Genomic DNA, 25,504 nt, shown 5'->3' with positions numbered 1-25,504 from the left:
ATTTAGTGATCAACAAAGCTACTCGTTTTTCTTGTTTCTGCAGTATAGCATCTGTGGTTGGAATGTTTATCACGGTATAAGAACATTTATTCCTGAATAAAAAAAAATGAATACTTCTATGTCTTATAAGAAGTGGTTGATCTACAACAAAATGCTAGAATATGTGAGATAACTATTATTGTAAAACTGAATGTAAAATTCATGAAAGTGTGGATAATTCCGATAACGATATTGGATATTATGAATTCTATTACTGTGTAAAATGTATATATACAGATCCTCATTAAACAAAAGAAAATTGTTAAGAAATGAAGCAAAATATAAATAAAACAGAAATAAATACACATAACAAGAACAACAAATTTTACAAGATGATTTGCTGCTCCATCAACCCACATGTATTCCTGCCACAACTAAACGAATCACCTGATCAAAATTATTAAGTCATTGGATTAGCCCTTCCTTAGTTATTTATTGAACTACCAATTGTGTATAGCAGCTGTTTATTATTGACTGTTATTTGTACTTGGCAAATAAATCTCTTTCCCTCTTCAATTTTTTTTTTATTTTAAATTAAGCCATCATAAACTCACTTATGCATGTGAATTTAAAACAAATGAACACATTGTTTCCCTCCCCTCCACATAGATTTGGTGAAAATTAAAGAACTGCTACAACAGCTAGTGAAATGCAAGCACAAAATTTCCATGGCATACAGTGTTTTCTCTTGTCCTGTCAGAGTAAGGGTGATGGCGAGAGCTACAACTGCCCTGAGGTGAACATGTTAAACACCATACTATATCATATTAGCTCATCTTGCACATTATTAAATACTGATAAACACAATTAAAGATAATGTCAAAAATAAATAAACATTTATTTGGCATAAAATATTCACACATTAATCAATATTAAATAGATGGAAAAGATGTAAACACATGTCTTCTGCTTCTGATTTAGACATATTTTGTGCTAAAGAAATAGCATAATATACAATCATTATCTCTTTAATAGTATCAGCTTTCACCCAAATTCTGCCATTCTGTCCGACTGCAATCTCGTATTTCATCTTTTCTCCTAATGTCTTCAGTAATGGAAACTGAACAGATAAAATCCTATAGAATGAGAAATGAAATGACAAAATTAACGCTCAATGTATAAACATTTCTTAATCTAACAGTGAAATTTAGTATCAAACAATATTTTTTTAAGTCTAATAATTACTCAAACATAGTAGGCTGTGCAATAATGAAATGTTAATTGCAACTGTTAGAATATTTATCAACATAAGGTCCAAGACAAAAAATGCAAAAAAATGAAAAATGCATATAATCTATTATGAAAATAAAAACAGATAACTATTATTCACAGACATTCTATAATAATCGGAAAATTGGGAAGTTTCTATGCTCAAAGGAAGAACTCATACCAAACTGAACATTGATCTGCACACTAAATTCTATCAAACACCATGCAGAATATAGTAGTAAAAAGCAAACAGCATAGAATGTATATTACACAGAAACCAAAGACTACAAATAACTGAGGATGCCCTTGACTTCAGAATGGATAAAATAAACTCAGTTGCACCCCAAAGAAATGCACAACATGAATCTACATAGATTGCAGATGTCACACAAATGTTTTTTGTCATAAGAAAATGTTGTAAACAGAAAGATGAGAACCACAAATAAAATTTTAATGTTTGTTTTCAAAATTCTTGTATACTGTTTTTAAGTGAAAATTTTTTTTTACTCAAAACTGATAACTAAAAAAAAAAAATCATGGTTATTTTCTATGACTCATGTTTCTTTTTATTCTAATTAATAAATACAGTCCACTCTTACTACAGCAAACACCATTATAATGAGCTCATTGTAACAAACTACAGTAAAGACAACATTGCAACAATGCCATCCTAAAGGAAATACTCTGTAGCAAAAGAAACTTAACTAAGGTTTATAAAATAGATTGGAGCTGTCCCTAAAATACAATAGCAGGTATTAGCATTTTACTGGTTAATTAATTTATCATTAATTGAAATTTTGATATAAAGAGTACAAAGCTGAACATACCTGGATATCTTGATGGTAGGGAAGATTAATATATAGCAGAGTTTAAAATTGTGCTGAAAGTAGTACAAGATTGGAAAAAAATGTGGAAGTTAAGGACTGATGAGTGTGCGTGGACATATGGAATGAAACAAATAAATAAAATGAATTAAGTATGAAAACACTATAAACAAGTAACATACATTGCAAACCAGCAGTGTGAATGATGGTGGTGGAGAAACTACCATCAGAACATAGAAAGTGAAACTTGTTATCAGTTAACTACAGTTCATGAAATAAATATGTTAAGTGGAGGTTGGCTGGGAATAATTTCCCTTTTTCATTTATGTAACTCCCACCCATGAAAGACTGTAAACCTGTAGTACAATAGTACTGTGAATGGGCTAATGATTTTTTTTTTTTTTTCTAGTTCTTAATTCATTTTTTATCTGGTCCAGAAACCCTGCTCTAGATAGCAATACAAAGATTTTTTTTTCCCCTCAAGGGAAAAAAAAAAATTACTTTAGGCCTCCAATAAGCAGGATATGGTTTCCCACTGAGTGATGAAATTCAACACCCACCTAATTGGCACGAGGGCAAGATTACTTAGGGTTTTTACATGTTATCACATATTGGTCAGTTAGCAAGACATTCTGATCGACAAAGTTTGCTTTTGTTTTCTTAGAAATCAATAAGTGGCCTTACTGATTTCATGGGTGTGTTTTTTAACTATAAAGCATGTAGTGATATTTCAGTCAGTGGATTTTTGTTAATGTTATTAGCATGTGCATGTTATTTTGTATTTTTTCATTGTGGCAGGATGTAGGTAGCCAAGTTTTAAGGATATTAGAATCACAGTAATCTTGAATAAAGGCAGTTTAAAGAGTGAATGGTGGAACTGATATATGTAGTATTGCATCTGGAATGCCAATTAAATCTGTAAACCCCACTGTATCATAATAATTATGTTAGTGGTGATATAGCAGATTTTGGTTTTAAGTTTTGTAGTTCAATACTAGTGGGTAGAGAATTTTGTAACTGAAATATCTTCACATGAGGAATGCAGTTTGGGGCTAAAGAATCCAATAGTTTGTGTATAGCATCCACATTACAAAGGACAGACATATTGGTCCATGTCTTATGAGACATGGGCAAAGGCATTTGATCAGCTCCTCTGACCAAACTGTTTAATTTAAGCCTTGATACTGGAATGGTGCCAATGGAGTGGAAAGAGAGGAAAAAAGTCTCACTGCTTTATAAAGGAGGGTCCAAGACAAAAGTAGCAAATTATAGGCCAATCAACAGCTCAGGAATAGTGGTTAAGGTGTTGGAGAAACTGGTGAAAGACACAATTCAGAACTGGGTGGACAAGAATATGATACTGTACATGGAACAACATGGTTTTGTGAAGGGTAGGTCTTGCCTTAGTAATCTGTTTACTTTTTAGAATAAAATGACAATAGAGTTGGATAAGGGAAGTGGCTACTCAATAATACTGCTAGACTTTACAAAGGCATATGAGAGGATTCCACATAGAACTCTGTTGCATAAATTGGACAAATGGGGATGGATATGAATCTGGTGATTTGGATTAGTGGATGGCTGATAGACAGATACCAAACAGCAATTTATGGAGGAGTTGAGTCCAGGAAAAGGAAGGTGACCAGTGATTTACTACAAGCTCAGCACTTGGCCCTCTGTTGTTTAATATGTACATCAATGATACATGAAATTATTTAACACAAAATATTCAGTTGTTTGCAGATGTTGCTAAAAGGGAAGAGTAAAGGTAAATGAAGGTGATGCAAAAATTCTGCAGGAAGACTTAGACTAGCAGTATGGGCAAAGGTAAAAGTATACCAGTTTAATGTGGCCAAGTGTAAGGTGATGCACTTTGGAAAGAAGAGATCATCTAGCTGTGGACTATATTGATGGAAATGAACTGCAAGAAACTGATGAGGCTAGGGACTTGAGAGTGATTGTAGGAGTTCAAGTTCAGAGGGCATATTGCAAAGGTAGCCAAGGGTCTAATCATCAGATTACATGGTTGTTATAGAACATTCAAACAAGCGAGGAGAAAGAAGTTATTGTTCCCCTATATAAAGCTTTAATAAGGCCAAATGTGGACTACTGCATGCACAGTTTTCCTGACTCTTTGCATTAGGTCTCACTCATCTCACTCCAGTAAAACAGTTGTCCAAGCTTCTAAATGTCAAATCCATTGGAGTACAGGGGATCCCTTTTACACAAACTTTTTCTACCATGAAATCTATCTCATCCAAAAACTCATCCATTTCTTCTACACAGCCTGCACATCAAATCATTTGCTACCATATCTTCACTCTCTCTCTCTCTCTCTCTCACTCGCTCTTCTTTCTCACTTCTTCCAGCAATCCTTTCATATCTTCTCTCATACCATGTTTATCACTTCTTAAATCATTTGTTCCTACAAGCACTACCATTTTTATTACTAGTGTTTTGTGATTGGATAACTGATTAACAAAGGCCACTTTGCAAGGGTCTATCATTCAGGTGAAGATAGTGCAATGACAGATGTGACAGCACTGATGCAGGAATAGAAGTAGATGAACAGGATATGATTAGGATATCTCAAGAGTGGTGGTAAAAGTACCAGAGAAGTTAGTCTGAGGTGAAATCCAGGAATGGTAGATAGGAATATGATACAATATGGAGGTGGGGAGGGGAAGAGAGAGAGAGAGAGAGAGAGAGAGCATGAGTTTGTGAAGGGTAAGTATGATATAATAATTCACTCAGTTTTTATAATAGTGTAAGCAGAGTTGGATAAAAAGAACAGCTACACATGCTAAACTTTGCAAAGGCATTCAAACAGGATACTACATGAAACTGTTACACAAACTGGAAGAAATAGGAATTGATATGAGTCATATGGTTATAACATGGCTGATGAATAGATTACCTATGGAGGAGTAGAATCCTAGCAAATATAAGTGGCTGGTGGTGTGCCAGGAGGCTGTGTACTTGTGCTGCCAATATTTAATTTGTGAATAACAATACAATAGTAATGGCAAAGGATTATAGTTGCCAGTTAAATGTGGAAAAATGCAAAATTATATACACTTAGGGAAGAAAAGATGCAAGCTATGTATAGTTCGCCCACCGATTAGAGGTCCCTCGACACTTCTGCGCATCTCAGAAAAAGGAGAATCCATTCCGATAATAGGGTAATCAGTCCGTATTGTGGGATGAGTTGTTTATTATTACCGGTCGGAAAATTAACTTCTCTTTTATGATTATTGTAGTTAACTATGTTGCTTGTATAACAGTTGGAAAATTTTACCTATAAAGCACGTGATTTCGCGTGTTGGCGACCAATTCGGACGTCCTTCATTTCTTTCTCCCCTTCAGCATGAATCGACTATTCTTGGAAAGACGCGAAGCAGGGACCTACAAACGGTGGGCAAACTATACTACATTAATGGAACTGGACTCCAGGAAACTGACAAGGTTTGGATTAAGGGTGAAGATAGACAAGAAGCTGAAGTTTACAGAGCATGTTGTAAACTTCATTGGTTAATGAAGAATACACCAACAAACAGAGATAAGGAAGCTATTATTTCTCTTTATAAAGCTTTGATATATCCACATGTGAACAGATATGAACAGATCCGGTCACCTGAGTTTCTTGGAAATGAGAAACTAATTGAGAGAAACCACACGAGAGTGATCAAGATATTAAGCAATCTATAGAATGCTTCCTACATTAGATTGGAGGATTGCAAAAGTTGGCTACTGAGATATGATAAAAGATATAAATTAGCTTTTTTTTTTTTTTTAGCCAATGGCTTTTCAAAATCAACAGAACTGTCTGTCCATCCCTCAAAAAAACCAGAATACAAAAAATTTATTGCCATCCCTTATATCTGGGACATTCCAGAAAAATTTTCCCACATTCTTAAGATATCATGCAGACTTCCCTTAAACCATACCGATAATTAGGTAACAAAACATCCACTCAATCATCTATCAGTGTTTCTCTGACTTTCAGTACTTGTGTATCCTTTTAAAATTTTAGTAACATTGGTGTACCCACTCTCAAAGGAAACTTGGGAGAAGTTATGATTTTGAAACATGAATAATTATAAAGGCATTTATTTTTTTTAACATTTCTCATTATAATAAATTAGAAACATGTGAAATGATTTTTTAAATTATTAGATACATTGTTATATGAATCTAATATACATGCAGCAGAAACAAAAAATTATGAACTAGTTAAAAACATTTTTACTCAGTGATCTATATTAAAATGTTTAAGACATATATGACAGATATTAATAAAACATTTTTAATATTTATTATTATTAGACTGCACTTCAAGACTTGTTAATAACCAACAACACAACTGCTAAAAAATTAAGAGTATTATATCCATGCATGTATAACCTGTACATCTGTCATAACTTGTGACACAAACATGATTAGACATGTGTACGTGCATGCACAGGTGAGAAAACAACTGTTGAAAACCATTACAATTTAAGATATGAATGATGCTAAAATTTAATGGAGAGTTCCAGCTGCATGGTTCAAGATATTTAAATTTAAACTTTTAATGCAAACAGTACGAATCAAGTGATTTAAAACTTTAGATTTTTTTGGCTATTGAAAAATTAATCACATAGGATGGCCATAATTAAAGAGGAAGTGTTCAGAGCTCTGAAGCAAAAAATGTATTGGACGAAATTCAACCAAACTCGGAGTAATAACTACACTCTGGAACATGAGGTTTTGATTTACAAAAAATTCTGCCACCAGGGGACATTTAGCACTATAAGCACATGATATTTGCATAATCTCACTGTTTCTACTGACAAGCTGGTGGATATAAGGAAGACCGAAACAGATTTGAGTCATTCTGATAAGACCGAAGTGCTATGGATCTCATCTTACCGGAGTGCATTGCTAGTCAAGCTTTACAATCAAGTATCACCTACCAGTTGATGAAGGTCATCTACCACTTGGTGATCTAGTTAATATTTCCTCCAACTAAAAAGATATTCTTTTGCAGAAGGAATGTTCACTGCATGTGCCAGAGTTCCATTTGGGAAAGGCAAGGTTGACTTGAGAGAGAGTCTTTAAATATATATATATATATATATATAATGTGTATCACCCCTACCCATTAAACAGAAACCAGAATCCTTGCTCTGGAGACCAAACTTGGAATATGCCACTTGAGGTTTCCAATAGGTTGGGTGGTGGTATTTCACCAGGTGAAGAACGTCATCTACCATCTGGTGGTCTAGTTAAAATTTCCTCCAACTAGGAAGATATCCTTTTGCAGCAGGAATGCTTGCTGCATGTGACAAAGTTCCTTTTGGGGAAGGCCACACCATGGGAAAGCAGGGTTGACTTGAGAGAGAGAGAGAGAGTCGACATATTGGTGTATTGCACCTGCCCATTAGAGGCCTAATATTCAGCTTAATGTCTTCTAATAGCAAAAATATCATATACTTTTTTTGAAGTTAAACACTTAAGAAGGCTAAGTCATGTAGAAAAGCATATGCAGAATTACCATCAGTTCATTTCTATATGCCTGATATTGTAGCTAATTTCTATGGTTTTGTTTCCATTCATCCTAGAAAATAATCAATTTTGCTATATATTCTACAAACCATTTATAAGAAATAAATATAACATGAAGAACATCTTACTTTCTTACTAACTCCAGACATACTGTAAATAGGTGACCTCCATCAGGAAGTGGTCCCAAACCAATTTTCTTTCCATAACTGTCAACACATACTAGCTCGGCTTCCATGTCTCTACTAGCAGTCAAAACCATAGCATAAACTAAATCTCCAACCTAGAAACAAGAATTTAATTACTACAACAGATGCTATTTAGGGATATACTCATGATGTAGATATTTTAAAACATATATAAAAAAACAGATAATTAAAAAAAAAAAAGTCTTTATATTCCTCCAAAGGGGACAGATGGAACTTTGGAAAGAAATTGGCAGATAGTCATTCCAACTTTTTATCAAATCAGTATGCAAGTTATCTGTTATATTGTTTCTTTGATCTACCAAGTGATGACCTATCTTTATTGTTTTGTATTTGGTCACAATATTAAAACTTGAGTTTTTTTTTGCTTTATTAGTTGACCATATATTAATAAATGACATACACAAATTGTCAACAAGTTTCACAAGCTATTTGTCTGGCTTCTTCGGAACAAGTATGATGGTACAATAATGTTTACTAGTAAAAAAGAAAAATGTAGTAACAGTCAAATAAATTAAAATTAAAACTGACGTGTAACATCATGAGCACGGAGTCTCAGTCATTGTTTATTGAGTGTGTTGTATAGTTTTTAGTGAAATGAAATTCTGGTAAGCTCAGTGAATTTATTAGGCTTTTCCAGATGTCTTTCAGAATCATTCCTTGATTTCTGTTTAGATTTTCTGCCAAACGGAGTACAACCGTGGCTTCTTTGAAGTTCCTACATCGAAAATCTTCTTCTATGTAAGGCATGGAGCTGTTATCCCAATCAATGGTGTGGTTAGAGATCGAGAAGTGATGGGCTAATCCTGAAGTGTCTGTTTTAGTAATCTTTTCTAAATTTTGCATTAGACAGGCCAACTGGGATACACAACTGAAAGGATGTGTGATTTGTATGGTTTCTAAGCTATGGTATTCTAAAATGAATAACAAAAAACGAGCATGGGTTCATCATGCTTATTTATTAATTTTTTTTTTTCATTTTTTGACAATTCCACCCATGAAAAGATTAAAACTTACAGCACTTGATCATGAACAGAAAGACAAAAGGGTTTGATAATCCTGATATCCTTCATGCTTACATGTTGAATGTTTTATTCATAACTTATTTTATTAGCATTACAGAACCAAAACACTAAATTATAAAAGGATGCTTACTGAGTAGCTTATATTTTGTTAGATTTCAAACCAGCATCTTCAGAGCACAACATGCAAGATGTCACAGGTTACATGCAACAATGATTAATAATGAAACAATTCAAATTGTAATGGACAAAAGATGTAGTCTTATTTGGCAACCTATAACATAAAAATGAAGTTGTGAAGGTTTTTACACTTATTTATAACCAAGTGAGGGGCAAAAAAAAAATTCTACAACTATCTCTAATCTGGAGTATTTTAATAATAATTTGACACACCTTTTCACTACTTGTATATGGGAAATGACTTCTGCATTACTTTCTGCAATCTTGGTATCTCTTCTGGGTGTGGCTCCCACTAATTAAACCTCAATAAAGGTTACAACCATTTGCACAGTGGTCCTTCCCATAATGCACAGCACTATACACATCTGAAAGGATGTGTGATTTGCATTATGGGATACTAAGTCAATTAATATATCATTAGCCTCTATATACAAGCAGCTAAGTCGTGAAGATACTTCATGTGCAAATTTTGTTTGCTTACACTTGGACAAAGCATTAAACCAGCACATAAATTATTGGCAAGTTAAAATATAAAAGAAGTTATTGCAGTTGTGTAGAAGTTCTAAGAATGAGGATGACAGTCCTCCAAATTTTTGGCATATTATTGCAGCCATATTTGTTAAGGTTAGGAGTATATAATGCTTCACAGCCATTGCTGATTATAGAAATAGTCTCTCTGGCATGTAATGACTTCTATTCAGCACTTTGATTTTCTTTCAACTAATCCTGTGTGAAAGGGAATCCAAAGAATGATTTGCCAGTCCTGACTTGCCATAATAATAGAAGCAAATGTATTTCTTATGTTTGCCAAGGCAGATGTTCACTGATCTTCCTGTCTTTCCACACTATGTCAAGCCACAGTCACAGGGAATTTCATATACTCCAAGAAGTGTTAGAGGATGAAGTCTGTCCTTAGGAGAGCAGATCAGTTGCTAATGACATGTGGTTTGTAAATTATATTTTATTAGTACTTTGGCTATCTTTTCAGTATACCCTGGATATATGGAATAGTAATGTTCAACTATTGTGTGTTTGGGGCAAGGAAGCACGCAGCTCCTATAAAATCTTATTTTATAGCAGCTGTAGTTGTTGGCCAAAAAAGCATGGCAAAGATAGTTGCATTCTGTGAAAAGAGATGCATTACTAGAACAAATAGCCCTAGCTCTACTATGAGTTAGTGCTTTCAGGATTCCATACTACTGGGCTGGATGATAATGTGATTGTTTATGTGTGTATCTTCCAGTGTGTGCTGGAAGCTATGACAAAAAAGCTTCCATTTTACCAAAAATTGTTCACTACATGTCTCCTTTAAGTCTTTCATCAGAATGAATAGCTTATATATAAACAGGTTTTCTTTCCCAGATTATGCTTTAAATCCTCAAATTCTTGACATGTACCCTCACTCAAGGGGTGTACAAGATATTATGACAGTACAACAAAAGTTACATCATTAATAATTTCCTACCAACAATTTTCCTTCAAATTAATCTGTTATTTGTAGACTCCAATATTATCAGATCTTATATTTCTGTCTTTTAGGGTTTCTTACTGTATCAATCTGCCTAGATCTTGGTCTTCTTCTAGGTCTTTTTCCTGCCATCCTGGCAAAGAACGCTTGTTTTGATTAAAAATAAATCCTTATTTTTAATATGATGCTGCCATCTGTTCACTCCTATAATCATTCTCAGAACTGTCATATCCAGTCTCCAGACTTTGAGCAAGTGTTTTATTTTTACCCCAGCTCTCAGAACCATAAGTTAAAATTAGTTTGAACACTTGTATACAGCTAATTTAGTGGTGTGACTAATTTCTCTCTTATTCCATATAAAAATTTATTCAATTGACTTCCTACCATACCAGCTTTGAAAATTCTGTTGTTTATTTCTATATTTAATTTGCCATCCACACTAAGAATTGTGCCTAAATAGCTGAAATGTTTTAGGATACAGTCAATGTTTTCAATGTTTCTACCTATTTTCCCTGTGCTTAAATCAAGTGCTCTTGAATTAATAATGCTCATCTCGTACACCTTTACAACTTTCTGTACTTATCTAGCATCTATCCTAACAGCATGGAAACAAGTCTATACAAGTGTAACATTCCAAAGAAAGGAGATAAAAGCCAGCCATCAAGTTATTACTCAATGTACATATATCAGTTCAATAGAAATAATGGAGAAAGTCATCAAACAGAGAAACTCTTTCACTACCACAAAGCCCACTAGTTAATTAGCGACAAATATGCTTTCTGCCACTCTCAATCTACAGCAGATCTCCTTGTCATGCAATGGAGATCTTTGAAAATTCTGTTGTTTATCTAGTCATTTCCAGGGCACCTGAACTAGTCAGACACAAAACACTTACTAATCAAATTACTAAAGCCAACCCTTTGCAAATGAATCCAATTTCTTGTCTATCATGGCATGCTTTCTTCAGATTGTCAAATGCTGAAGTTCCTGAGGACTCTGTATTTTCACTCACTACTTCTTTCTCCTATTAATAAATGCTCTTTTATAACTAACCACATATTTTAAACAGTTTTGTTGATGTAATTTCTCTCCATTACTCTTATTATCATTTAATAAAATTTGCAGTACTCATATCCCAAAATACAACATCTTCCATGATCAATGTCATATATTCCTGATATGTATCCCATGAGGGTACATGACAGGAATTTGATGACTGTATCTGAATTTTTGAATAAACAATAAACATATTTGAATAAACAATTGAACTAGATGATTGAAGAATTCAAGACCTGAATACTATTTCAAGTCAAGTTTAATAAGTTTTGCTCATAAAGAAGGGAGCATTATAATATGATTATGATGTTTCTCTACTTGAAGAATATAAACGTCTTTCTCTACTTATTAAATAGTGTGAAAGTCTATGTCTGACTTTGGGAAAACATTCTTTGCATATAGAACAAGAATAAAGCCATTATGTTTACATTAGTTAGAGATTTTACTATGGAGGTTCTGACTTGCAAATAACAACACCATGCTCTGGTAAAATTGAAGTTGATGCAGTTAGAAGTGTTTTAGAAGACAGAAAATTAGCAATGAATCAAAACAGACAAATAATAGATTAAATAGATGGAAGAAAATTCAGGAGTGAAGCCTGAATGGCAAAGAGATGGAGCTAGCTGAGGAATTAGATAAGTACCAGATCGATATAATAGGGGTGACTGAAACAAAAAAAAAGACAAAAACTGGTGAGATCTTTCTGAGCAATAAATGCAAAATGTTATATTCAGGCAATGACAATCAAGGAAAAGAAGGAGTAGCCATAGTATTCAACACAAAATATGAGGCTAATTGAATGGCATATAAATAATCTTCTTGAATGGCAGACAGTCTCAAGTAGAGTGATGTGGGTAAATATCAGAATGGGGAATTGGACAATGAGACTTATTTGTGCCTATGGTCCCACAGAAGGTTCTACTAAGATAGAAGTGGAGGAATTTTTTTGATGCTTTAGAGCAGGGTTTCTCAAACTTTTTCGACGGAACACTTCACAAATCCTGAAATTTTCACAGAACACCTTGGTTATTTCGTAATGTATTAATTAATAATTAATTAGTAATTTAACTGATTTTTATTATTAATTAATAATTATTAATTATTTAAACATCAATTAAACCATCATTAAATTAATTTGTGCTGATTTTCATTGACATATCCCATTCTGATCACCAAAAATTTATATTATAAGTGCTTACGAGTGAATGCAGCCTTTTTCTCCCGTGTGCTGGTAGTTTTCCCCTCCTTTTGTACATCCTGGAAATCGCTTGGTAGGCTAGTAGTGAATGACTCACTATCTGTTGTGTCATAAACACTTTCAATAAGAGATTTCTTAATACCAAATTTAAACGAAGTCCCTTGTCTCTTATTCATATTAAAAATTTAAATCCGCAGGCCTATTACTTTTAAAAAATCACAGCACTATGGTTTCGAAACTTTCACCCTACAATACGAACTTGCGAAGAAAGTATTCAGTATTACTAGATTTGAGAACTGGATACAGACTACCTTGATCTTCAATTTTAGTGGAAAAATTTTCTTCATCTTTTCCTACGAAGGAACACTTCACAAATCCTGAAATTTTAACGGAACATCTTGGTTGTTTTGTAGGGTAGGTAAATATAAATAATAAATAAAATAAATGAGTAAATCTAAGTGTTAAGAATAAACAAACATTTATTGTCAAATGTTAATTATTTAAAACAAAACACAAAAACAGTAAAATAAACTAAGGTATATACATGTATATTGCAAATTAAGTTCTTAATGACTCGATGTTTTTGGGTCTTTGAATTATAAATTCTTTTGATATCAGGCACAATATTAGAAAGTTGAATTCTCATATTTAGTGTAGCGTTGAGTCTGTTCCTGGACTTTGATTTGGTTGCAGCATAATATGAAAATCTTGCCTCGCATAAATATGTCGTTGCAAAAGGAAGTAAAACAAGAATAGCTAGTTTTTACATGCTGGGGTACTATTCTGTTAAATTTGTCCAGGAATCATTTATTGGCAGTTCCTTGTATTTTTGTTTTAAATCAGAGTCACTAATTAAGTTGATTAGATTTTCATAATCACTTGCGGTGAAGCCAGCTGGCTTAGCTGTCACTGTAAATGGATTCAAAACCCAGGAATTGTCCTCACTGGATTTTGGAAAATATTGCAAAAGGGTTGATTGTAAGTCATGCAAGTGTTCTAAAAATTACATTAGAAACTTCTTCATTTACTTTAGAATTTATTTCAGTCAAAAATTCATGCAAGGTGGGAAAAACAATCAAAATTATTCTGTTCAACTGTAGAAATCCAGAATTGCAACTTCCTATCAAAAGATGCAATTTTATCTCTTGTATTAAAAATTGTAATATTCTTTCCTTGTAATGATAAGTTAATTTCATTGCACTTTGTATACAAATAAATACCAGATATGCAAGACTCATCAACCATGAAGAATTTCTTAATAATTCAATAAAATTTTGTCCTAAATTATGTGACGTCAAGAAGACCATTAACTCACTACGAAGTTCAAAAAGACTCAATAATGCTTTTCCTCTGGATAGTCATCTCACTTCAGTATGTAATAAAAGTGCGTTATGTGCACTACCCATTTCATCGCACAAAAGTTTAATCTGGATTGAAGTGGTTGAGATTTTACATATTGATAATTTTTACGGCTTCATCCAAAATAGTTTTTAAATACGTAGGAATTCTTTTTGTTACTAGTGCTTGTTCATGCAAAACACAATGACTTTTGGTGCCTCTTGTAGCTACTTGCAGGATACGTGTTACAACTCCCTTCATCTTTCCTACCATTGCTTGAGCACCATAAACCCACTATCACTAATTGATGCTAACTCTGTTGCCAATATAAGACTGTTAAAACAAACTATCAAGAAGAAGAATGAAATCAGCAAAATTAATGAAAATACAGAAATAAACACAATCACCACCAGACTAAGGACAGAACATTTTAAAGGCATGAAAATTCAGCCAGATGGTAGTAGAAGCTATGAAACATGCAAGAACTGTCCAGGAGTTGAACAAACACTTGCCCATATCTATTCTTGTCCAGCAATTGTTGCTGCTCTGCAGAAAATTGACAATAACCCTAAAGTAAAGCTCTACTCCATCAAGGTTCAACAGATTGCCAAAGCAGTTCTACAGATCCACGGTCATATCTAGAAGCTCTTCAATGGACTCAACAACACTGATCTTAAAGCTTTGTCACTTACTGTTTACAACATAACAAAGTTATTGTGAACTTTAATTATGAGTCATATCATTTGTTAAGGCTAAGTAACAAATAATCACTACAATGCCAGCCTATGTGGCCTAGTAGGATATTCCCACTCTCCAAAACAGGTCATAAATATGAATCCTAATGTAATATGTAATGTAAATGCAGTAAGATGGCCTTAGGTGGAGGACTGGAAGATGGAAATGGTCAGGAAAAAAAACTTATGTTTGCTCTATAGACCAAATATAAGCTTTTTGTTTTTAGTATGACAGCACTACACTGTGCTGTCATACTAAAGTGTTATAGGTTTCAAAGAAAAATTCAGTTTGATTTTCCAATTAATACAGTTTTATCATTCAGCTAATTAAAATAAAGGAAAAAACAAAGCTTTATAATCAAATTCTAAAAATATTGAGCATCTTAAATGAAATGTGTGAAAAAGAACACCTTAATGAATGAAGTTAACCTTTCATGAAGCCATCGTGAAAAGTTTACACTGTTTCAATGCAGTTATAATATTAAATTTGCAATAGGTAAAACTGCAATTGGCTTCATTTTTTTTGTATCCTATTATAAGAAAAGGCAAATAAAGAACAATATTTTAAATATTTTTTTTCACTGTTTTATGTGCAGATAGTCCAACCTGCAAAATATTTAGGAAAAAAAAAAAAATCAAAGATCTAAAAATTTCTCATAATTACATTTATTAATTCATATGTGCAAAAATTTCAAAACAGCTTTTTATTCATCGCATTCCAAATGTCATTTGAGTGCAAATACTGTTGATCGTTTTCTGAATTGTAATATTTGAAACAAAATGGAAGAATGTACAGTTCTTTATGATTTGATGAATCTTCTATAAAGCTCAACTAGCAAAAAAAACAATTTCATTAGAAGATGCAAAGACTTCAGAACTAAGCAAAAAATGTGCATACCTTAATAATGGGTTTATTTTTCTTTGTAGCACCTTCAAAGGCTAATAATGAGAGATTAGCTGGTTCACTACCACCTATATCTACCTTCAGCATTTCACTTGTTTTTACTGTTACAATCCCGATCACAGTTTCACCTCTTGCCGGAATGTACTGGAAAATACACAATAAATGAATAAATAATTTAACTCACAGATATGTGTTAGTGTATAATAATAAATTCAAAAATGATACACACTCATAAAAATAATCAGAAGTTTAATAAATACATCTGCTATTCAATTTCACAAATGATTTTATTTTTTGCATCAGCAAAATTCTTTAGAAAATGGTGGTTTAATAATAGCAATAAAACAAGAATATAATTTCTTGGCATCTTTAATTTATAACGAAGTGAAAAACTTTAAACAATTTCCTCTCTAACTCACTGTGTATAACGTGTAAAATCTTTTCTCATTAATGTCCAATTGTATTTATAGTTTTGCTGATGATACACTCCACAGATGACAATACCAATCTTCTAGCCATACTCAAGTTGGTTGAAAATAATTTAGTAAATTTTGCTGCTACCAAAACATAATCTTACCTTATTTTCCTGAAGAGACCATGCCTCACACTGTGTGTCACTTTTGATAACTGATATTATTTTTATGCGACACCTCCCAGGAATCAACATGGGAGGACATGCACTGCTCCATTACAATTTATCATCTCGCTTACTTAATTCTCCAACTACATGATAGTACTATCATGAACACATAACGGCATCTACTGCCCTCCACCACCGATAGTGTATATTGTATGTAAATTGTGTGTTCTCAGGGTCAATTTGCCTGTATGCAGGATGAAAAAGTAGAGCTTACAAGAGAAAAAAACTGATACCTCTGTATGAGATCAGTTAACTAACCTTCAAATTCCCCTCATCATGATGAGAATCAAACTCCATTCTTTTCCAATCAAAGGGTGCAATGTACCATTGTTCTTCCAATATTGGTTGATGAAAGGAATGTTTTCTCTTCTTGGAATGACTTTCACATCTTAGCTTATCCTAGCATTAATATTTCATTTCCAGAGCTTTTTTCGCTTCCAAAAAAGGTTGGTATTCTTTTTTATTCTACCCATTACTTCTTATGCTGAATGCTGCACATCACAGAATACTGTCCAACATTTGGAGTGGGTGCACCACAAACCTCCCCCAGAATGCCAGTATCAAGAAGAGAGCTATTTACCTAATAGGCAACTACTTATTCACCAATTCATCCAATCACTTACTCATACATGCTCTGTCTCTTAATTATGTCTTTTCAATAGATATTTCCATGGATGCTACTCCACTGAACTGGCCACCAGCATTCCTCTATTTACCTCTAATCATGTATGAACATAGGCATCTGCAGGTCAACATCTATAGTATATACTATACCGTTCAGCTCCAAACTCATTCATTCTGAAATATAATTCTGTATTTTGGAACAGTGTTCTCGATTCCATATTTCCCACAATGAATACAACCTCCAACCTAAACACTAGCACATTCCTTTCCTCTAATTACCTGCCCACACAGCACTGTCCTAACAGAGGTCTTCAGACAGCCTCTCATGAGTGGGATTGATTTTTATATATTATTATGGGCAACTCCAAGGAGTCCCCTAAACATCATGTCAAGAACAACTATTAACATCCGCACAGTATCTTTCATACTTTGCCTTGAACTCATTCACAGTCATGGCACCCATAACACACTCTGGCAGCTTATTCCACTCATTCACCACTCTTCAAGTAAAAAACCTAGTTCTAACACCCTTGCTAACCACACTCTTGCCCAGTTCCCATCGATGGCTCCTAGTCCTCCCACCACCAGACCTGTTCTCAAAAATATCCTCTGAATTAATCTTATAGAAACCCTTCAGTAATTTGAATGTTTCAATCATATCACCCCTTTTCTGCCTATCAACCAATTTCTGCAACCCGCATTCTGGGACACCCTAAATATATATAGGGTGTGTCCCAAAAACATGTATACACACTTTATCACCTCGATCATTTTTTCTTTTTCAGGGAATTAAAATTGGTCTTGGAAATAGATAATGACAGACTTGTGTTTGAACAATGGAAATTTGTATTGAAGTAGTACGTACTGTGAAATGTGAATGCTGTCTAGAGATAGTAGGAAAATTAATTTCATCAGAACCTCCAACGTGAACTACAATTTCACATATCCACGATAGAGTGAAAACTCACAGTACAGTGCAAAATATACACAAGCAATGATCTGGAGAACTCAAACATCTATGAGCACTCGGAAATCAAAAGAAGTGCTGCAATGATCCCTACGATCACCAAGGAAATCTGTCTGATAAGGTGCTCGTGAAACCGGAAAAATCAAATGTTCATCACATTTTAAAGCATGCAAAATTCAAAATCTACATCCCAAGATTAGTGTATGATCTGAACAAAGATGTTCCTGATCATAGGGTTGAATTTTGTGAATGATTTGTGTCAAAATTAACAGAGGATTCACTGTTTGTCAATAAAATTGTCTGGAGTGATGAAGCAACATTCAAGTTGAATGGTACAGTTGACTGTGCGATTGTACATACTAGTCAACAGAGAATTCACATGTTATTGTGGAAAGGCAAGTAAATTTGATGGGTCTTACAGTGCACAGTGTGCATTATCATCCAAGGGTTTGATTGGACCATTCTTTTTTGATTAAACAGTTACCTGGTCCCTTGTACTTCAACATGCTTCAGAGGTCAATTGCACCACGAGTTCTTCAGCTATTTGAGGATGGGAAGGATTTCTATTTCCAAGAAGATAGGGTACCTTTCCATTTTCATCATGATGTCAAAATTTTATCTTGAAACCTTTCCAAACACTGCCAAAAAAGGGGTAGCATTGAGTACCCTGCACATTCACCTGATCTAAAATTATTATGGGGTACCTCAAAGATAAAGTTTATGCCACATAACTGACAATACTTACACAGTTACAGGAAGAAATCAAAGACAATTACAAGAGAAGCATTAACTGATGTTTGCAGATCAGTTTCTTACAGATGTCAGCAATGTCGTGGGAGATGAAAGACATTTTGAACACTTGAGATAATGCATCATTTAAACATAAAACATGTAATGCTTTTATATCTAATCTTTGTAGTAACATTTACCTTTAATTATAAAATTATTAAATTAAATTTAAAGAAATAAACACAGTAGTTATTAGCAACAAAAGTGTGTGCATATACATTTTTTGAGGCACACTGTGTATAAAAAAGTGATGTCTTCTTACAAATTACTCTGATCACTGCCTGACAGATGTTCTATTTCTACCTGCAGGTATTCTATAGGTATTTTCATATAAAATGTTCTGCCAAAACATGCCATTATCAGTTCTTATAAGACCATAAGAACAAGCAGCAACATCCATTTACTGTCAGGCCCCTATCATATAAACTTTTTTTTTTCTCCTCATTCATAACTGTCTACCTCAATTTTTGAAATTTTGAAATGTTCCCACCCCCACTTGGCCTTCCTTAAAGACAAACCTCCAGCTGTTTAAAAAAGAGCACAACAGATTCCTTCTTTTGCTTAATCACTTACCATATGTGGCACTGGTATGCTATAGGTTTAGCAGCCTTTATGTGTGGGTTTGAATGTATGCACATACACACATTTGGAAGGAGGAGTGGATGGATATTATTTTGAAAACTGATATTTTATCCCCTTTTGGAACACTGACAAGTTTTGAAAACTTATGAATGTTCCAAAAGGGATGTGAAGATGCCTGATATTTGATTATCATTCATTACTTACTGACAAATCCAAGAAGAAATTTGTGAGAAAGTCATCAATGGGTCTATTATGGTATTTGTTTCACTTTTTGGACATACCTGGTTTCAATTACATAAGCAAATAGTTTTACTTGAAGAGATGGCGTCTTTTTTATTTTTTTTATTTCTGCATTTGCAGTAGTCTGAAGGAATAGATAAACTAGAGTCTCTTAAGCTCAGATGACTCAGAAAGCAAGGCCCTCTGAGTTTTGATACATGTCACAGCCTTCCTAGCAACTTATTTCATAAATGGTGTAGTATTGCTATAAAGGATGGAGGTTTCCATCAGGGTTGGTTGGGACCGCTCTCTATGAGGTGTCTTAGGGTGTATATAGTGGAGAAGTATTAGGATGGTGAGAATACTGTATTATAAGCATTAGAGGTAAGGAGAAAACCAGTAGGTTAGGTTTGTTGACATTATGCAGCATTGGTGCAGTGTTTTAAATTTTGTGCATGGTGGTGTTACTGTTACAGTTTTAAAGTGATATTCTTATATAGAAATCTTATCACTTTGAAATAAGTACTCAGGATAACTGTCAACCCAAAGGCATTCAAGTCTTCTTTCAAATTGGGTTATTTAGAAAGAAGTAAGTTCATTGTCAATCCTCAATGAAATACTTTTTAATGTGTTTAAAAACACATTAAAAAGTTTTTTTTTTTTTTATTCTTCCAATATGTTGTACAATTCTACAAACTTGCAAAGCATGACATGAAATTCACTATTCTGAAACCAAGGACTTATGTGCTCATAAAAGTTGTCAATTTTGAATGGTAAAGAATACCCAAAAATTACCAACCATTATTATTACATGGAGTTGACAGACTCATTGTGGAAAGTTCATTCAACTGACAACATATTTATCATATAGAATCTTAAAGTCCTTGACACTCCTTGCATTAACACATTCTGGCAATGCATTCCATTCAATGACAATTCTCCATGTAAAAAATCTACTCCCCACACCCTTCTTACACAACTTCCAGGAATGACCTTTGGTTCTTTGCCTCTCACCCTCTACTCTTTTTATAATCTCCTCTGGATTAACCTGATAAAATCCTCTCACTAACTTAAACATCTCTATCATATCACCTCTATTCTTCCTATCCATCAAATTCTGCAATCCACATCTCTCCAACCTCTTCCATAGCCACCATTCCAAACTCCTGATATTGTCTTAGTCACTTGTCTCTGGACCTCTCCAATGTCTCCACATAACACTGAAAACCAGGTGACCAGATCTGAGCACAATAGTCCCAAATGTGGTCTGACCAGTGCCTTATACAGTGACACAACCACTTCCTTATCCTTGCATGTTAGAATACGAATACTTCTTATCATAGCAGCACTACAATGTGCAACCTTTGCAACCCTAGCAATATGCCCTCTAAACTTCAAGTGACATATTTATAACCACATATATACAAAGATGGATACAAAATTAAACTGCTCTGAAATTAAAATTAACTCTGAACATGAAACAATTACTTGTTTCATGTTCAGAGTGTCAATATGGCAAATGCATTTCATATTCATCCTCTTCTGTATCACCATTTCCCCCTCCTAACACTACATGACATCAAACCTATAGTCATAATCCTAAATATCTATGCTGATTACTTAATTCTGCTGTTAACACTATTTCATCCTGCTACTTCCTGTCATATCTGTCTGCCCAAAAAATTGAAATATACTCATATTTTCTCCACATGGCCATAACCTTCTTCTCTTTTGGTCGAACAAAGATGTCAATAACTGAGAATTATACACTAATCATGGTGTATGATTGATTATGCAACAATTATGTACCTGGAGAATTAGCACTAACCACTGTGCAACATTTATTTTTCCTCACTAGCCTCTTTAAACAATCTCCCTACTGTTCATATTCATTCTTATTTTTAAAACTCCAGCTTTCTTCAAAATAACTTTTACTCCCTTGACTTTTTCCATTTACTAACATCCAATAAGCAACCTATCAAATGCCAAACTGATTTAAATGCAAACTATTCACTGAGTCACACCCTGAAAATCACTCTTGCACAATCATATATTAGTTCATTTGCAATTACAACTTATTTTCTCCAGTCACTTTTATTACACCTTTGATATATTCACAAACCAGCCATTCTTGTGTTTCACTGTTTTCATTAACTCCAATATATTCTTCCAGAAATATTACAGGAATCACATCAACAAGTGCTCACCAACCATCTATCCCTTCACATCCTTAAAAGTTTCTTTATATTACTAAAATGGTAAGACTCAGTATTTAAATTACCATCTTTTGAAAAAAATTCTTTTCTTCCCAAAAATAATAATAATAAATAATAATAATACACTGTCATCTTCCGATTACCAAGTAATATACTCCTTATAATGAATATTAGCAAGAACATATTGGGGGGGGGGAATTCAATATCTTAGGTGGGAAAAATCTCACCTTTTTCTGATGACTTTCAACCCAATAAATATTGTGATCTCTCTGTTTTAAAATACCGGACTTGGTAACGAACACTTTGTTAGAATCTCTACGTATACCTGGTCCAAGCACTACCTTCTGGAAATCGGCATTCTGTAGTTCAAATAATACATCACCAGGAACCACAACTTCATTAACACGTGCATTTATGTGTGGCTGAGACATATTTACACTGTATATGTATAGCAACAACTGAAATTCCGTATTTTAAATTATTTCTATATATATAATAGCGTTTCTCTATGTTTCAATGCGAAAAATCTATATATATCCTTATTATTATCTAACAGCGATTACGTTATTTGAAAATAAAAAAGTTTATAAGACAGTTGATAAACACAATACAAGCAACAGATAATCCATGATTTGCGATTATGTGAAATCAACCCACGCATATAAAAAGAATTAAAAAAAAATACTGTATATAACAACTGAAAATGTTATTCATATATAATGATAATAAAGTATTTAAACGCGTACGATAACATCTACACACTGCAGCATAAATAAATAAATAACTAAATAACTAAAGGCAAATTTGATTTTTTTAAAAAAAAAAGCACGGAAGAAAACATATACTCTCGACAGCACGTTCTCTATGACGAAAAAAGTTTTAAAACGGTTGGAAGAAGGTCTAGTATAGAAAGCGTTTAGTGAGAGATTTCTAAATGTTATTACACATGATTTAATTATATATTTATATATATAATTATGAATTATGAAAGTTATCTAATGACGTTTTGAATTACATTGATATCTGTCCGTTTCGAGATATGTAATCAAATCATATGAAAGCAAGCATGTGAAAGAAGGAACTCGAGGTCAAAGAGTGTGGATTTACTTATAGCGGCAGAAGGGATCTCTGAAAAGAATATGGCTATTTTACCACCAATTGGTGACAGTGATCATGCTGTTCTTTCTTGGGAAATATCTACTTATATTGAAGCTCTGATTTAAACAGGCTACATGCTGAACTACAAAGCCGGAAATTATGATCAACTTAGAAGAATACTATCTTTGGTCCCATGGTATCTGTTACTGAATGGGAAAAAAATGGCAGCAATGCATGGGAATCTTTGAAAAAGTGCTTAATTGAGGCGGTAGCTCAATGTATCCCTAGTGTTCGAAGAATAAATAAGCTGGGGGTGAAATGCATGTGCAACCTTATTAAGCAAGAGATCTACAAGAAGATGATGATGTGGAAAGAATATCGTGAGAATAAGAGTGAGAGGAGTTATGAAATATATGAAGCTCAGGCCAGAAAAGTAACGAGTATTGTGAGAAAAGCTAAAACGGAGTATGAAAATAAATCGGCCATGCAAGCTAAAGGCAATGCAAAAGAATTTTATCGTTATGCCACAAGCAAAAGAAAAAATGAATGCAGAAGAATAACTTTATTGAATGCATATGATACACGAGTGTCAGAAGCTAAGGAGATTGTTCAGTTAATTAGTGCTCACTTTGCTATGATATATCAACCAGGTGTATGTAGCATGGTACACAGTGCTACTGCTACATTAGATGAAGAGTTAGAGGTTCATGAAAATGAGGTTGAAGAGCTGTTGCATAACCTGGATAAGAATTTGTCTATAGGGACAGTTGGAATATCAGCCCGTTTGCTAAACGAATGTTCAGTTGAATTGGTTTGTATAACTTGAGTCTAAGCTCAGGAATGTATGATAGTTCCATTGTACAAGGGTGGTGAAAAAAACTGATGTGTCTAACTACTGGCCTATCAGTGTCTCTGGTGTTGGTAGTGAAGATTTTCAAGAAGTTGGTAAGAACTCGCATACAGAGAGGGTAGAGAAACATTCTATACTCTGCAGGAAACAGCATGGATTTACTAAAGGAAGGTCATGTTTTAGCAATTTTCTCATATTTTATAACTTTGATAGGACACCACACGATAGGCTGTTGCATAAACTGGGGAATATGGGATTGGAATATAATCAATGTGACTTGGATCAGTGGATGGTTGACACACAGATATCAAAAAGGTTGTATACAGTGGGTGCGAATCTGCTAGATTTAAGGTGACCAATGGTGTACCTTATGGTTCAGTCCTTGGGCGATTATTGTTCAATCTGTACATTAATGACATCAGGCAGGATCTAACATCAGATGCGCAATTGTTTGCCGATGATGCGAAGGTAGGCAGGTCAATAAGGGATACTACTAAATAATATTCAGCAATTACAAAATGATTTGAATAGACTGGAAATCTGGGCAAACGAAAATGACTATCCGTTTCACGTTAGTAAGGGTAAAGTATGCACTTTAGTGCGATTAGAGTTCCATTGGTATGTTATATTAGGTTATGCTACAAGAAACTGAAGAGGCAAGGGATCTTGGTGTATTGGTGGATAAGAATTTAAAGTTCAAAGGTCACATAGCAAAAGTTGCAAATTCAACTGAGAGGAGGATAATTGCTATGTTGAAGGGAACATGACATGTAGGGGAAGTAATTTTGCCTCTTTACAAGGCTTTGATAAGACCACACCTGGATTACTGTGTGCAGATTTGGTCTCCCGGGTTTCAACGGGATAAAGAAGCTATGGAAAGGGTGCAAAGAAGAGTTACAAAGATTATATCCGGATTATGGGATTTAGATTATGAGGACAGATTGCGAATGTGTGGACTGCAGACTCTGATTAACAGGAGAATTAGGGGTGATATGACAGGTTAGTAAACTTTTAATGGGTGTTATATTCAAATGATGAAATTTTTCGTTATATGGAAGGCAGGAAGAGAACACAGGGACATCCATGGAAACTAAGGTTGTTCTCAGTCAAGAAAGGAGTAAGAGCTAGGTTTTTCTCCAAGAGAGCAGTGAGTGGGTGGGTGAAATAATTTGCCCTTAGGGGAAGTGAGTGCATCTAGTGCAAATGAATTTAAGGGAACATATGATAACTGGGTTGGGTAATTTACTGCCTCCCTCGATGAGTCCTTGACTTCCTGGAAGTCTCAGATAATAATAATTATAATAATAATAACTCCAGATAATCGTCCGTAGCACTCACATTATTTTCAGACAGTAACATATCTTGTTAGTGTTAGGTACCAAGAGATGGCAGCACTTGTTTGACAGCCACTTCATCGGTAGCTGCTATTATTAATGATAGATATGGGCAAGCTATCTCTGATTGGCTACTGGTGGAGATTGAACTGCCCACTCAGTCTCCAAAAGCTAGATAGGATATAAAAGCCTCGCCTACAATCGATAAGGGAATAAATAAAAGGGAGGTTAATGGATGGCAATGCTGTAGCCAATGAAGTTCTAACTGAGGCTCGGCTATAGCTATTACCCTCTTGCCATGATCAGAGCTTTAATAGCTCAATAATACCTTATCCCTACACTGTTCTCTACAGATAACAGGAAAGATGAAAAGCATTCCTGCTTCGCCCCTTTAAAGCAGTCCTTATAAGGACTATAAGGGAATAAAAGGTCTTAGCTGATTCTGATAATAATAATAATAATA

At 34.1% G+C, this 25,504-nt stretch overlaps 1 protein-coding gene across 1 annotated transcript; it reads right to left on the bottom strand.

Annotated features, from left to right (window-relative positions):
• Positions 1–858: 858 nt before the first annotated feature.
• On the bottom strand, positions 859–22,513 carry Rrp40 (exosome complex component Rrp40). Its single transcript, XM_090407428.1, has 4 exons — positions 21,987–22,513; positions 15,717–15,866; positions 7,748–7,899; positions 859–1,115 (listed from the first exon to the last, which is right to left on the bottom strand). The coding sequence occupies exons 1-4, from the start codon at positions 22,188–22,190 to the stop codon at positions 902–904; spliced, it is 720 nt and encodes a 239-aa protein (XP_090263554.1). The 5' UTR covers positions 22,191–22,513; the 3' UTR covers positions 859–901.
• Positions 22,514–25,504: the final 2,991 nt, after the last annotated feature.

This window comes from Typopeltis vanoorti, chromosome 17, assembly GCF_054136105.1.
Source record: "Typopeltis vanoorti isolate ZY-2024b chromosome 17, IOZ_Tvanoo_1.0, whole genome shotgun sequence".
NCBI classification, from domain to species: Eukaryota; Metazoa; Arthropoda; class Arachnida; order Uropygi; family Thelyphonidae; genus Typopeltis; species Typopeltis vanoorti.
This window is presented reverse-complemented; position numbering and strand designations above follow the sequence as displayed.